The sequence below is a fragment of the Mixophyes fleayi genome, chromosome 1 (genome assembly GCF_038048845.1).
Source record: "Mixophyes fleayi isolate aMixFle1 chromosome 1, aMixFle1.hap1, whole genome shotgun sequence".
Classification (NCBI taxonomy): Eukaryota; Metazoa; Chordata; class Amphibia; order Anura; family Limnodynastidae; genus Mixophyes; species Mixophyes fleayi.
Window position 1 is genome coordinate 74,344,043 of NC_134402.1, and position 16,666 is coordinate 74,360,708.

General features: G+C 39.6%; 1 protein-coding gene across 2 annotated transcripts in view; it reads right to left on the reverse strand.

The window, feature by feature from the left end:
• Positions 1-3,676: 3,676 nt before the first annotated feature.
• Positions 3,677-16,666, reverse strand: part of FAM149A (family with sequence similarity 149 member A) — a 72,234-nt gene continuing 59,244 nt past the window's right edge. For both annotated transcript variants that reach the window (XM_075196745.1, XM_075196755.1), the window contains exons 6-14: positions 16,238-16,417; positions 15,819-16,006; positions 11,067-11,221; positions 10,712-10,806; positions 9,585-9,809; positions 9,057-9,177; positions 8,698-8,826; positions 8,444-8,522; positions 3,677-3,875 (exon numbers count right to left, since the gene is read on the reverse strand). In XM_075196745.1, coding sequence (XP_075052846.1) covers positions 3,802-3,875; positions 8,444-8,522; positions 8,698-8,826; positions 9,057-9,177; positions 9,585-9,809; positions 10,712-10,806; positions 11,067-11,221; positions 15,819-16,006; positions 16,238-16,417 — 1,246 coding nt within the window. In that variant the 3' untranslated portion in view covers positions 3,677-3,801. The remainder of the gene's footprint in view (positions 3,876-8,443; positions 8,523-8,697; positions 8,827-9,056; positions 9,178-9,584; positions 9,810-10,711; positions 10,807-11,066; positions 11,222-15,818; positions 16,007-16,237; positions 16,418-16,666) is intronic.

A 16,666-nucleotide genomic window follows, 5' to 3' on the forward strand; every position in this document is an offset into this window, starting at 1 on the left:
TTCCATTAAAAGTTCTAGGACATGCTCTACCCCAATTATAAATCGGTCCTCACATTTTAAATTTACATCCTCCTCCAATGCAACATGATTTTGCCAAGGTTAAAAGTTACTCATATTTTTGCTCTACTTTCCTTCATCAATCAGCCCCAATGTGTGTGTATGCTGATCCTATACCCAAAGCTAATCAAATAATTTGCTAGTATTGTGTGGTCCCATCTTTTTCCATAGCTTTTACTGAGGTGTAACTTAGCAACCTAAAACAGACTACCACAGGGAAGGGCCTACAATCACTGCTCTACAGGTTAACATCTGTCCTACATGTAAAAACAAAATAATGTGGTCACGTGACTGTAATATGGCTAATAGCATCTATACTTCACATTTATTTACCCGTGTTGCCCCTGTTTGTGATCCCCTGCCAATCCAGTGAAAAACTTTTCTTTAAAAACACAGTTTATTTTCAGTACATATAGACAAACAAATAGTCTTTTTTTCACAAATTCTCAAAGAAAAAGAATTAACAAAATATAAAAAGGCATGAACTGTACATGGTTATAAAAATATCATTTGGCAAGCAAATATATGCATATAGATATTGTACTTACATGCACTGTATAGGTAGTAAAATTCCAGGCATCATAAACCAGCATAATTACAAAGTTAGGTTTACAGATGAATGAAATAGCGGTATGTTGCAGCACATCATGAATACTGTTAAGCATTTTAAGTCTGTTGACAATTGTGTAAAGATAGGACATGTATTGTTATATCACACTATGAGATCACAAGCCATAAAACTGAATGATCATCACAAACTTTATCATTTCCTTTCCAACAGTTCCAGATCAATATCCTCTACCACACCTTTACCGGAAATCCCCAGACTCTACAAACATCGGGACATAGGTGTCACTAGCGAGCTGTAGGTCCCAGTGCAGGGAGGCAGGAAAACGGTGCCCCCGACCCTCTGCAACTGCCATGCAGTGGGCATCATTATCTCCATGGGTCCTACACTACACCTGCCATACCAATAGTAGTTACAGCAATGCATTAGGGACATTAGAGATCCAGACCAGTTATACATGATCCATAAACTACAGGACACTTTACACTTTAATGTATTAACACCTATGTTAATTTGAAGAGATACTCCTTTTCCATCGACTGTCCATGCGTATATAATTGTGAGCAGAATGGCAAGTATGGGAGTGTGCCTGGGAACCAGAGAACACAGATCCAATACAACATCAGAAGTTATTGAATGACTTTCTGTAATTTGAACAGCAAATGTATAGTTGGTTCTTCTGGGTCACAGCACATTTGTACACATAGTTTTACAGTTTTAAACTGTTTATTTAACATGATACAAATAAAGGTGTGCTAACCCATGACAGCCAATCAGATACCAGCATTTAGCAGTCTGATGTGTCAGATGAAACCTAATATCTGATTGTTTGTTGTGGATTGTAACATATGTCCTCCTTGTAATATTTATTAAATAAGTGCTAACTATTTCCATTAGCAGTTCTCTGGCACTCTGATATACCAGTAAGTATACTACTGGGGAAGTGATGAGAGTGACATCTATAATCTGTAAATCCAGGCTGGAGATAGTTTAGTTGAAAGCCTCTTGATAAACCATTCACCCTGCAGAAATGTGGGATATTTCTTCCTGACGCCACAAGACATAGAGGTATTTCAAAGCAGATGTTGGTAACTAGGGACCAACAAGGATTGTAAGCTTGTGAGCAGGGCCCTCTTACCTCTCTGTATGTATGTACTACCCAGTATTGTTTTATTACTGTTTGTTCCCAATTATAAAGTGCTTCGGGATCTGCTGGTGCTATATAAATAAATATTGATGATGATGATAATGATGATGATGACTTCTCTTTGCAATTAAAGATAACTTAGGTAAGTAGCTCCCAGTTTTAGTTAGAAAGGATTATGATAATAAATGATTACGGTAATTAGATTTTCACCAATAGACCCCATATACCTACAGTCTGAGCATTACAGACCTTTCACACGTTCATAAAAACATGTATCCCGTAAATATCACCGTTTTATCACATATGTTATGATGCATAATCACACCCACATTAGGTTTTATGTGCATCTGTCAATAAAATGTAATGTTTTTTAAAAGGCATCCTTGTAAAATAAGATTAAATGAAAGTTTATGTAGCTTTAACAATGTGAATTAGCACCTCCTCATACTTCTCGCGTATTTATAAAACACGGATTTTCATGCCAAGGTGAAAGGACTCAAAGTGACACATTGTCTACAAAAACTGAATATTGCTGATTTGTTTTGAAGGTAGAGCACATCTGATCTCACCCCGGCTAATGTCCTACAAGGCAAATGTTATTGCTGGGTAAATGGGAGCAACTTAATGAGACAATTTACATTTTACACTGACACCTGAAAAACTATTTTGCTTGGGTACAAAATATCATTGGTCAAGTACAACACATTATTGTACTGATATAAAAATATATTATGATTTTAAACATTTTAAATTTACATCACGCAAACAGGTATATACCAGAATAAAAGTTTTTATCCACTTACACAGTAATTTTAAAGTGCTTCGATTCTTTAAAAGAACACTGAATATGCATGAAATTAAGATACCAATTTGGGTTACTGTATAGAGAATAAACACAAGTTACTTATTAATCGTCCTATCTATTCTACGCTCTAATCTCCATACAATTGCAGCCACTTGTTTAAGTATCAACAACTGACAGCCTCCTTTTAAACAGGTGAATGTCACACTGTCCAATAGGAGAAAAGAACCGTCAGATATGGACAGCTAGAAATAACTGCTGAAAGACAAAAGAATAGAAGCCTCAGCTACTTGTATGTTTGTTTTTACTTTAATTTAATTAATTTAAGAAGAAGTTAGTGTATGAGCGTTGTTTACGTGCTTGTTTTATCAGTTTAGTTTCAGATTTAAAGTGGACGCTTCAGCTACACAATGTTGTGAAGGTCAATTTGTGGATTAACCCAACATACCACAAAGTAGCTCTTGTCTCAGTAATGATATTAGTCATACTTGCCCAATCTCTCGGAATGTCCGGGAGACTTCCGCATTTCGCGTGAGTCTCACGGACTCCCGGGAGAGTGTGGCAATCTCCCGCATCTGGCCACTTCCTAGTGAAGTGGGCAGAATTAGAACGAAATAGCCGCGATTCACTGGGAATGGCGGCAATTGGCCCCCCAAAATGACGCGATTTTGGAGCCCCCCCCATCAAGCCCTCCTCCCCCGGAAGGCTCCCGGAAGCCAACTTTAGAAAGCTGGCAGGTATATTAGTTCTTAAGAAATTGATAGGCTAAGTATTGGTTTAGCCCTCAAAATGGCTGCATGCATGTGTGTGAAGGGTTCACTGAGAGAGAGAAAATCTTTTGGGCATGTCATAATCCTGGTATAGTAAAGTGAACAGCGGATGTGCAACAGTATATCCATCTCCAGTAACTAAATCATGGTGTTAAATATTTTCAAAAGTGCCTCATTCACTAGAAAATAATATATCACATGTACAATAAATATTATTATTTTCTAGGAATGCAGCTATGTACATGAATTGTACTGTGCTATATTAGTTATAATAAAACAGATCTCCTGGGAGTCAGGAGAAACATTACAAATGCTGTGTTCAGCAAGCCTGGTGAGTCTCTATGGTGTCCAGTTTATTTACAGATAAATACATATTAACAGCGACGTTTTGGGGTTTCCTGGGGACCTGCAGAACATACAAAACATATCATTGTCCATCTGTCATTACTACTCCTCATTAAGATGGCACTGGGAATTTTCTTCTTGAACTTGGTGGATTCTTCGGGAAAGATTTTGGTTGATATTGTGAACCTGGAGAACAAAAACAAACAAGTTTGGATTTAAAATGTACTTTTCACATTATGGTACCAAATGTTCATAACAATTTAATAAAACATACAAGATAAATAAAATAATACTTTTCATTATATTACTTACGAGAATATTATTTTTAAATTAAAATAACTTATTCTGATAATGAAAAACATTTGAAGGCATTAAGAAACATTTTTTTTTACCATAGGCAACCTGCAAACTACAAGGAAAATAATTCACATGCAATTTTTATGAAAGGAAATTCAATGGAGGGGGCGTGGCTTAGCAGGTGATCCATTCAGACATATTTCCCTATACTTCCATGACTATATATTAAAAAATTCCCTAACATTGGGATTCTTCTACTGTAGTAATCTGAAACAACTCCTTACTTCTTCTAGGAGATTAGGCCTCACAAGCCATATAAGAATGCTAAATTTACACAATTTGGGCAGCACAGAAGTTAAGGCCCACCTGATCCCTGCAAGGGGCCATGGTTATTCTTTTCCCCCGGGTGAGAGGTATACTACCAAGTAGATCAAAAGTCTCCCCAGTGCTGTGTGGGTCCCACTACTGCAGCACCTGTAGGGATTTTCCATGCCCAGAGCAGCTGATCGGCCATCCATCCTGCTAGGCCTGTGAGGGCCATCTTGATTACTGCATTACTGCTCCCTCCAGCCAGCAGCGCAGTGTATCATTGAGAACACTCAGATATACTGTTGTTTTGTACCCTGGGTTTCTGGGTTCCCTCTCAAATGAGCATTCTCGCTCACTGATGTTGTCACCCTGGTGGGCAAGGGTCCTCCCTCCCCAAATGGTCCTATACGTAAATCAGCTCCAGGCACCTTCTGGACTATCACCCATCTACCAGACCTAAGGACTTGATGCTGGCTAACACTGTTCTATAAACTGTGTGTTAAATGTATTTTCTTGCATTTTCTCTTGAGGTTTTCTCCCCCTTCCCATCTGTATAGAGATCCAACATCACTGTTCACTTCAATGGTTTGGTCTTATCTGACTAATTATTTTTAAATGCTTTTATTAGAAAGCAATGCACTTTATTGTGTTTGATATGTCATAAACTCATTCTCACTAGGGGTGAGCGGGTTCGGATTTTTGAAATCCGAACAGTGCCGATCCGAGCACTGTTCGGGGATTCCCGCCCGACGCAAAACTCAGAACGAGGCAAAACGTCATCATCCCGCCGTCGGATCTCGCGAGATCCGGATTCATATTATTCCCCGCTTCCCGCCGAGATCTTCACTCGGGCATTGGAGAGGGAAGAGGGAGGGTGTGTGGTGGTGTCCTCTGTCCTGCTCAGTCCAGTGGTGCTGTCCTGTGCTCTGTCCTGCTCAGTCCAGTGGTGCTGTCCTGTGCTCTGTCCTGCTCAGTCCAGTGGTGCAGTCATGTGCTCTGTCCTGCTCAGTCCAGTGGTGGTGCTGCCATAATTCCAGTGGTGCTGTCCTGTGCTGCTTAAGTCCAGTTGCACTGCCATATAAGTCCAGTCCAGTGGTGCTGTCCTGTGTCCAGTCCAGTGGTACAGCCATTTAAATCCAGTGGTGCTGTCCTGTGCTGCTTAAGTCCAGTCCAGTGGTACTGCCATATAAGTCCAGTCCAGTGGTACAGCCATATAAATGGTGCTGTCCTGTGCTGCAAAAGTCCAGTGGTGGTGTCCTGTACTGCATAAGTCCAGTGGTTCTGTTCTGTGCTGCTTAAGTCCAGTCCAGTGGTACTGCCGTATAAGTCCACTGATCTGGATTTTAGCAGTTTTTATGCTTTTTAAAAAAAAAATCAGAACCCAAAACCCAAAACCTTGAGGGGGTGTTTTGGCAAAACCCATTAGAACCCAAAAGCTGAAGGTAATCAGAACCCAAAACGCGAAAAGTGGCCGGTGCACATCCCTAATTCTCACTAGTCCTTGGCCCCAAAGTGTTACCTTATACATTGGAACCCCAGCTAATTAATTAGTTAGGGTGTTTATTTCCCTCTCAACCTTATGATTTCCTTCTTTTATAGTTACTTCACTGGTCCATCCTATTCAGGTGGGGTTCATCCCGGTTAGTAAGGTCTTAGATAACATTCGCAGAGCAATTAACTTGATCCAGGTGGCTAATGCCAAGAAACGGTCTGTCCTGGTGATGGATTTAGATGTCAAGAAGACATTTATCTGGGTCTCCTGGCCCTTCATATGTAAAACCCTTCTCTATTTTGGCTTTGGGGGTGGATTCCTCATGTGCATGGATGTGCTCTATAGGAACACTAAGGTTTCTTTTTATTAAAAAAAAATGTTTTTGTCTCGCCAGCCTTCAAATTCTATAATGGAAATAAGCAGGATGCCCTTTGTCTCCACTGTTATATGCATCTAATGGAGCCTTTTGCTTCCAAACTGTGGGATAACCCAAACATTTCTGGTATAAGAGTTGGCCCCTCAGAGCACAAGGTAATGTTATATGCTGATGATATTCTGCTTACTCTGTCGACCCCTCTCATAACATTACTCAAGTTAAGGATGAGAAATCTCTTTTTATGTTAAGATCTCCAATTTCAACATCAACTCAGGAAAAACGAAAGTGTTAGATATTAAACCATCCAATCTAACTGTAAGTTTCAGCTGTCATCAAGCTTTAATTTCAGACGGCAAAAATACAGCCTCAAGTATTTGGGGATTTTGCTCATAAGAAAGTATGACCAACGTTATGCGGCAAGTTAACAGTCAGTATATAGAAACATTGTATCTGACCTACAAAATTAGAACTCACTCTGCATCACATGGACTAGTCAGGCGACTATACGTGTTCCAAGCACTCCCGATTTGGGTTCCAACAAAAGTCTGTCTCTCATGACAACATATATTATATATTCTGCAATTTGGTCTGGCAGGTGTATATATAACACCAACTCTATATAAATTTACTAAGTGGGGAGACCTCTGAGTTGGTACTCTTCAGTTCTATTTCCTGACTACGCACTGGGTTCTAGAATTTGGGTCTCTATTGAATCACCAACCACCAACACAATCTTTTATATATTATATACAAATTAATTAAAATCCCAACTAAAGCCTTCTCCCTTAAAATCTGGGACTGGCAAACCCAAAAATTCAACCTTCTGTCAAATTTCCCCGTTCTCATCTCAATCTGGACAATCTGGCATTCCCACCTGGGTTTGATCATTCCTGTTTTTCCCATTGGATCGGACAAGTCTTGTATTTGTCATAGGTATCTTACTCCTTTGGGGCTTTCCTCAATTTGTAGAAATTCAGAAATTTCTCAAAATATTACGAGCCGCGGCGGTGCCTCCAGTCGCTGTGACTCGCTGTTACAAGCTGGCAGCGTCCTAGTTGTTTCCATGATGTCCCGGCAGTGAAATCTGGTTTCAACCCGGCCGTCGCTAAAGGTATGTCGCCAAATGTCCAAAAATTAATTAACAGCGTAGCGTTCAGTTCCTGTTTGCTGACCTGCTCCTGTCTCCTGACCTGCTCCTTGTGCTGATTCTTGGATTGATTGCTGCACTTTGATACTTGATATCCCCCATCTGTAGTTCTACAAGCAACATCATAACCAAACACTTTAGGCATGACAGGGCTTGCTGGGACTTGAACCTCACCAGCAAAAAAACACTGTTATCTATTTTCCAACTATTTTATATTCTCACTCTAACCATCCCAGGAGCGTAGGAAGAGCCCTAGGGAGAATCCCTTGGCTTGAGCTGGTGACATTATGGCAGTGGGACCTCATGCTGTGGGTTTCCCTGCGATAGTGTCCGCAGCTCAGCCTGTCATAACCTAGGGCTGGTAGTGACTTTTTTTGAGGGGAGGTAACATTAGTCCCCCTGATTTTGATGCTACTAACTTAGGCTATGAGTGCTGGCAAAAATTTTCCTGGTGGTCGCTTTATTAATATTATTAGTTTTTTTTTCTATTTTTAAACCACTGCAGAAATCAGTGCTGATGATTATAACCATAATCAGCAGGGATATTTGGATCAGCAAATGATACAACTACAGATGTATCTGCAGGTCTGTATGAGCCGGCCTTGCGTTAACGCACCATTACTGAATTTAGGCTACGTAAGAACCTCCCCCGTACCGTCTCTCCAGGAGTAAGGGGGTGTAACTGGGAGATGTAAAACACTTTGCATTTACGCATATGCGTGAGGCCTGTGTGTGAGAATGCACAGAGTGAATTCACACAATTTATTCTAAGCAAACTGGCATAGTACTCACTCTGCATTAGACCATATGTGAGTGCAACTTTTACTATTTGAACTTTCAGCATTGAAAATGTACTTGATGATTGGAGCTTGTTTCTCTTCTCTAACAGCACTTTCTGATTGTACACAAATGTACATTTTATTAGTAGGCTCTAATAGTTGGATACTGACAATAGTTCTGCAATGCTAAGGTCATAGGACTCACTTTAAACGCTGTGGGTCCTGAATCATAGGTTAAGACCCCTTGAGCTAGGTGATATTGTAGAAACTGTTATCAGTGTTGATATAAAGATGAAATGCAAAAAGACAAAAAAACAACAATTTTATTCAATGTTAGCAGAGATGTTTTCTTACTTTTCATGAAAGCCTGTCCCATCCATGTATGGTTAGCAAAATCCATGGGGGTAAAAGATCTTCTGTGTGATGTCTCTGACTGGGTTAAAAAATAACAAACATGCATTTGCATCTAATTGTAGGTCTATGTTGGTAATATTTTAAATATAAACACTATAACACTTTTATTCAAACCAGCTACACACACACACACACACAGACACACACAAATACTCCCATTACACTACCCTATATTTAAGTAAAATAAAACTTACCCTGAATGTGTGAGTTGTGTTGGGCCTTGAAAGTTGTTCCAAAATGATTGTTCTTTCACGTAGGGGGCGCCGTCCTGTGGTGTCAGGTACAGCACTAGCTACCCGACTGTGAGGAGGTTTCCCTCTGTTCTATTGGACAGAATAAAAGACTATTAGACCTGAACACAAAGAATTTTTTAATTTTTTGATCAAATTAATTTTCCACATATAAAATTAAGACAAAACAAATGAATAATAACTTAGTATTTCTTGTACAAACTAATTTAATCTTCCTTGTATCAGCGGTTTTCTTTATTACTACGGTCATACTGACACTATTAATAAATAAGTAATTAATAATTAATAAAAAAAAATCCTACTGCTGAATGTCGAGATCCGGGCACTGAGAGATGTTGCTCAACTGTTTCAGAGTTAATTGGTGGCAATTTATTACTTTTTGTTTGGATAGATGGAGATGTTAATCTCTCTAGTCCAGTGTATCTGAAAAGAGAAAAGCAAATAACAATAACATATGTAGATGTAATAAATATACTTTATTCTGGAACTTTTACTAATATCAAATTATTATAAGCAAATAATAGTTGAAGCTCATACATAAAAAATAAGCATTTCATATCAAAACTACCTATACATTTTATCGACATTATTCTTTAGTTACTGACCTTTATTATTTGTCTACTCTATGAATTTTTGGTAGTTCATGTGATGCCAGTGGCATTATATGCAAATAAGACTTTGGAGACTGTTTCTGATTGGCCCGGAATTATGCAGCATGAGGCTGCATGACCAATTGCATCACTACATTACATCACTCATCATAAAGTATTTGCAAGTTGCAAAACTATAATCACACCTAACAAACTGAATGTTTCCTGTAGCAAACTCACAATTTTGTACCCCTGAGAACTTCGTCACTGTAAACATTGGGTGTTTTAGATCGCATGGGATCTAACGTGATAGCAGGCAGTCTTCGCTGTGTGGATGTTTTCCTAGAAGGAGTGTGCAGAATCCGAGAGGATGAAATAATACTGCTGTCATTTAACCTTCCTAGTCGATTTCGTGCAGAATTTATTACTCTTGGCATAATATTTAAAGATTTGTCTTCTTGTTCACTTTGAATAAAAGAAAAACGTGTCATGTCAATATACAATATGCATGATTTCATTAAACTTTCAAGAGCACCTGTTACTTTTTAGATGAATTGCTTTGCTCTACATATGTGTAATAAAAACAAAAAGAGAGGGGGCATAGGAACACCGCACAGACTGTATGTAAATGCACTGACTGAGCGTGAGTGTCAGGGACCATGCAGTACTATGCACACTCCTGAGCCACTTCCATCACAGAAGTAGAAAAGCTTCGGCATAGGATGGAACTGCCCTGGAACAAGAATAATGCTGCAAATTGCCGAAATCTCGAGCACAGTTATGTCATTTACATAGTGCATCTAGATTATAGCTATTATAAAAAAAATGTAACAGCATAAACACCTGCATACAGGCCACAAGGTAGTGATTACTCTCATTACCATGGGTGCACATTCTCACTTTCACATTTGCCTTGATACATAGTCCCCTAAGCTCTGATTCTATAAACAGGCAAATAAGACACCCTCACTCTGCTGTAGTATAGATTGTATAGATAGTATTTATATGAATAACATACTTGCCAACTTTTATTCGTTGGCCTCCGGGAGATCCAGGGGGAGGTGTGGGGGTGGAGGTGGAGCTTGACGTATCGTGTCATGTTGGCCCCGCCCTCCAAGCAACGGTCACTATTTTGGCCTAAAACAATGGGGGCGGGGCCATGATAACGCGATCATCACTTCACTAAGCCCCTCCCCCACCCACTTAATTTACTAATGAAGTGGGCTCCATCCTGGAGGTTGCTCTGCTCTTCCGGGATTCCGGGAGGACTCCCAGAAATTCAAGAGTCTTCCGGAGATTCTGGGAGGGTAGACAACAATGTGCTACAATTGTTCGTCTGAAAGTGCTAAATACTGCACAATACATACTGTGTCTTCTCCACCAGTCCAGCATGTCGATGTTGTAGAGGTTTAGCTTGTATTGTCATTAATCCATTTAAGTCACTGCTTAAATTACGATTCACCTGCAACAAGACAACCAATATATTTTAATTTTACTATATTCCGATATAGAGTTACATGAAATTTAGTCTTATCAGTTATATAGGTGACTTCTATGGGAAGATAGACACACTGGGGCAGACTGACAATTCATGGAGGAAAGAGCACTGTTCATGAACCTGAAGTGAGCTAGTGACAATGAGAGCCATATGACTCAATCTCCCTTAGGCAAGTTGTCTATAGGTCAATTAATCAAAGCCAAAAAAAACTGTTTATCATGTACCTGACAAGTAAAAACAGAAGAGCCAAATGATATGCTTCGTGCTTCTGAGCCTCGTGATGGAGGAACGCCTGTTGTCCCTGACATTATCCGTGGAACTGGTAGATGAAGATACCTGCTTCCAGTTGTATGAGCCATTCCTGCTTTTTTGATCCCCTCTGAAACGGGATATGGTGTACTATTAGAACACCTGTATACCAACATTTAATGCATGATATACAATAAAGATGTCAGGCATGTAAGGAGAAAACCTAATTAACCATCAGCATATTAACACACTATTAAGTAACAGTATAGAAGCCCAGATGATACATAGAAATCTCTATTACAAACCATTCTATAACCATTGTTCTGTCATAAAAGCATCCACAAATGGAAATCGTATCAACTATTGGATCTATAAATAATGTTTGAATACAAGGTATGAATGTGAAATAAATACTAAAGTTATTATTTATGTAACGCCCCTTAGTGGCGAGTTAGGTGTTTGTGGAAAGAGCAGTGATTCAGACTGGTTGCTATGGGGACAACCCAGTCTGCTAGATACAGAGTGAGAAGGAGGAGGGGCTGTAAAAATGGGGGTAAAGATAAGGCATACTTGCCAACTCTCCCTGAATGTCAGGGAGACTCCCTGAAATAGGGGTGACCTCCCTCACTCCCTGAAGTGTCTGGCATTCTCCCTGATGCTGAGCCAGTACAAGACCTGGTTGGCTTCGCCATCTGTGGCATGATGATAATTAAGAAATTGTGTCCTATGTCCATGTAGTGATGCCTATAGTGATAGCCATTTTCATGGAGACCAAGATTTAATCAAAGACTGACAGGTAAAACAACATGACTTCAGTAATGGAGACAGAAATGTAATAGACACTTCAGTCTCTAGATATTCATTAGCTGCTTTTTATTAGTTGCCGACTCTCCCGGAATGTGCGGGACACTCCCGCATTTCTGGGAGACCTCTCGGGAGAGCAGGGCAACCTCTCGGTTTTTCCCCCTTTATAGATAAGTGGCGGGGATATTGTATCATCTTAGCCCCAGCCCCTGCTGTAATTGGTCAAAATTGTGACAATCGTTTAGGGGGCGGTGCCAATATGATGCGATTCATCAAGCTCCCCCTCCGCACACCCACCTCCCCCGGTATCTCTCTGAAGCCAACGAGGAAAACGTTGGCAAGTATGAGATAAGGAGGAGACAGAGAGAGAGGAGAGGTGATGTGAGAAGCTGGGGACCTTCTAGGCTCCCCCGGCATTGCCTGGGAGTGCGAGCGCAGTGACTGCGCCAGGGCAAGGAATGTGTGCCCTGAAAAGGGAGAGAGTCCCCAGAGCAGAGACCCCTGGAGAGAAGGGGGGATTGCTGCAAGTGGCTGCATGCATACACTAAGGGAGAGACCCCGGGAGAGATGGTTGTAGCAAAGAGGGGCAGATGTGGAGTTGTGGTAAACCCAGAGAGGGGCAGAGAGAACACTACAGAAGAGTGTTATAGCCAATAGCCGATTTTACCCGTGTTTGCAGAGATTAAGAATTTGCTGGAGAGAGTAAGGAGCTGTATATATTTCTGTATTGCTGCAACCAACATGATTATCGTGCTGGAGGAAGAGTGTAAATCAAGAGTTCAGTTTGTGATAGAGATGGATCGGCGCCCAAATTATTGTGACTTTTATTGCACTACACCACAAAATGATATCACCTGTGTCTCACTACTTACAAAGAGACACCTGCATGTGCAGGGACCCCCATGCCCATCAGCTAGCCAGGGCTTGAGAAGGAGGTGCGATGTGTAACCTTTGCACCCTACACTACACACAGTGATTGCAATTAAAAAAAAGAAAGCAATGTATAAGCAAAATATTCATACATGAAATTTTGATACAGTGTAATTTATACTTCTATTTCGCTGAAGATAATAGGGACACCAGTAACTAATCATATCACATCCAAACCTCAGACACACACTCATCCACTTTGGCCTTGATTAATTAAGGAAAGTTAAGGAAACGTAAGCAAGTAAGGCAAAACCATGTTGCATTGGAGGGGGAGGTAAATTTAAAATGTTATGGCAGATTTATAGTTGGAGTAGGGCATGTCGTAGATCAACTTTAAATTTCAGTGTAGAAATAAGTTATCATTTATTTTTGTACTACATGAGAAAATAGCCAGTATTTTCCTTATGTGCAAAATAATAAACTAATTTGTACCCCTTGCATTGCAACATGGTTTTGTCAAGAAACTTAAGTAAGAAAACTTACTCAAATTCCTGCCTAAGTTCCTTAATGAACCAGTTCCTAAATATTTCACAGCAAACCTCCCTACCCCAAAGTAGAACAATGGTGGGGACCCAACAGAAAGGCTAATGCAATTATCCAACTAGCTGCTTTGACACAAAGTGACAGCAGCAGAGAAATTCAAACTTCTGCTGCAGCAGAATGAAACGGTAGAAGGGGCTGGTGTGGACGGCTAGTTGAAGAGTAAGAGTTTAATTCTAAATATTTGGTATAGGTGGAGTTTTTCTGTAACCCCCATTTCTGAACTGGATAGCCTATTTACCTTTTGCAATAAGGGAACAAACCTTGCCAAATTGGCCAGTTTGTAAACTGTATGCTTTGTCCTTTCCTGACCAGCCCATTTCTCACTGAAGAAGACTTGTCTGGATAGTAATGTGTTACCCTGTGAGCAGCAGAGGGAGCCAGAAGGCAGTCACTGCAAGGATACCTACTTCCCTAGGAGATGTTAAATACTTTCGTGTTAAAAAAGAGAAAAGTATTATAGGAGTGATACCTTTATTGGCTAACCAAAAATATATATTATATTTGCTAGCTTTCAGAGCACAGAGGCCATTCATCAGGCAAGTTTACTATTTTGCTTCACTAGAAGTAATTTAAACTGAACCAGGCCCAATCTGTCAGTCTGTATCCCTTAGGCAAACAAAATATATGTTTGTCATTACGAAAAGGTCAAAATTTTACATTAATTTCACACTTTTGGCAAATGTACAAACTAAAAGTGCGTCTTGGCAGATCCACAAAACCCCTTTACTTGTTAAAAATAATAAAAATCAATCAAAAATAAAATAAATTCAAATAGTACACTGTAAATAAAGAGCACAAAAATTACTATTTTCTAAGATTGCTAATAACTTTTTTGGACAGTATTTACTAAAGAATCTAGAAAGAGTTGGATAATTAACTAGTATTGCACTAAACTATGCATATGATGTCTTACTACATAACATTATCTCCTTTTCAAAATCTCTCTGGAGGGGAGACCAGTGTGGCTCCCAGTCACACACACAGACTCTCAGCATGTGATGTGAAGGCAGAGGGGGGAGGACAGGGAGGATTTTACAGTGCACATTGCAGACAGAAATCAGATAGGCATTCTGAAGCCTCTCTGCTCCCTACATCATGTGCCATGGCACTGGGGATGCAATGGAAGTTACATGTTTCGAAGTCAGATAATTGGATATGGTCATTTCAATTAATATCTAACAACTTGATTGTCTTTGTCCAAAATTATGCCTATAGCACGCTACGGCGTGAAGGAGCGTAATCAACCGCAACACGTGGCAGACACTTTTACACACATTTACACGGACACATACACATGTAAATAGCTCATATTAAAAGTAGTTGCAACACATAGTTATTTGTACTGAAATGAAGCAGAGCTTATGGTGAAATATTATAAAGTTATAAACACATTAGTGAGATCTAAGGTTCAGGTAACAGGAAACATGTCATGTGTGGTATCATTCTGATCCCCTATTTATTCGCAGACGTCCGGTTCATTCACCGAAAGGATCGCACATTGTGTATGCTAGTTATGGATGATAGGGAATAAATGATTAGAATGATATTGTCTGTGTAATGCTAATAGACCAGTTTGAACTAGCTCTCGGCGGGAAAATTAAGTATGCATCTTCTGTAGAAGTTAAGCCCACCCCTGGATGGCATCGTTTGAACTGGCCAATGACCTGCATTACACTCGACCTTCATGAAGCCTGAGCCTATAGAAACATGCCAAATCATCTGTATTGTTTTCACTGTATCACTAACTGTATATAAGCAGGAGCTTTGGGACCAGTGTTCAGTCTACTTGACCACAGACTTCAAACCTGAATGACTGTACACTGGATCCAGGGCGCCTGCTAATAGTAACGGCTGTACTTATTTTATTCTGACTTCTTATTCTGCTACTTTTGGCTCTTAAATCACATTGTGCTTTGGAACCACATTACGGCAATCGGACAATCGTTATTGGATAGCAATTAGACATGCATAACACATGACACTGTGGAAACTGCACAATTATACATCAAAACTAGGCTACTGAAGAAACAAACTAAGGAGAAATTGTAATTGCAAGGCTTTTTCTTATAGCCTGCCACAGTGATTAATGTTAAAAATATATTGTTTTTTCATGAGATTGATGCTTTAATATGTGTATTCCTCTAAGGTATGACATTCTTAATGGCTAGCAAGATAATATTACAAATGAAAGCCCTTTCATCAGCCATTTTTACAAATCCTCTGTAAACGTGTCACTGAAGCGGCCTCCGTGTCCTGATTTTATTTTCAATAGCCATTAGAAGTATTAGTTTAATAATGTTTTGTGTTTTGGAGCTTTCTTTTACTCACACAAATGGAATCTACTGCAACTCATTTACTTCTTCCTAGCACAGTGTAACATTCTTCTATGACTATACTGATAATTAAAAATCATAATTAGCTTGTTTATCAGAGGTGCAGAGGTTCTGTACCTGTAGCCACTTCCCATGATTTAATGATTAATTCTTGCATGGACTCCGCAACACTTCTCCAGGTATCATCAAAAGCTTCTGCGGCCACTGTGTCTTTGATGCAGTCATTAGGAGAGACAGGGGGTATGCCACGCCACCTCCTCTTTTGGTGAAGCTGAGCTTTCCTTTGATCCAAACCCTCATCATCACTAATGGTCAAAAAATATTTCATTTTACTATGCTTAAGTAATCCATAACTCCCCATGCAAAAATCTGAGCATGCCTATTACAGTCTTAGGTCAGATCTACTGTTATTTAACATCAGTAGACTCTGCACATTAACAATAAATGGACATACATTAAAATAGACAGTAAATATAGAAAAACATGTACGATCACTATTTACTTTACAATAGAAAGTTATGAAATTGGTTATTTACTGCTCTTTGCTGTCAAAAGCGAGGTACTCCTCAATACTGCCATCTGCATCATAGATCTCTTCCTCCAGGAACGAATAAACCGAAAACTCAGAACCCAGAGAACTAGTGCTGGATGTGGACTGGTCAGTTCTATGTAATGGAGATGCTGCCGGCACTAGCCGTGACCCAGAGACACAGAGTCTGCAGTAAATTACAAACAGTTAATTTACAAAGGGATGTTACAGCTTTCAGAAAATGGTATTGTCAAAGTCAAATAATTGGATAAAAGTATATTGATTAATATTGTTTTACCGTGCATTCAGTACGCCACGTGTCATGGTGCTATCGCACGATAAATAACACACGCATACACTTACACATTCACTTATATATATAGTTCATATTTATTAGGGTTCCAATCCACATTTATTTATTAGTAAAATGTATTAG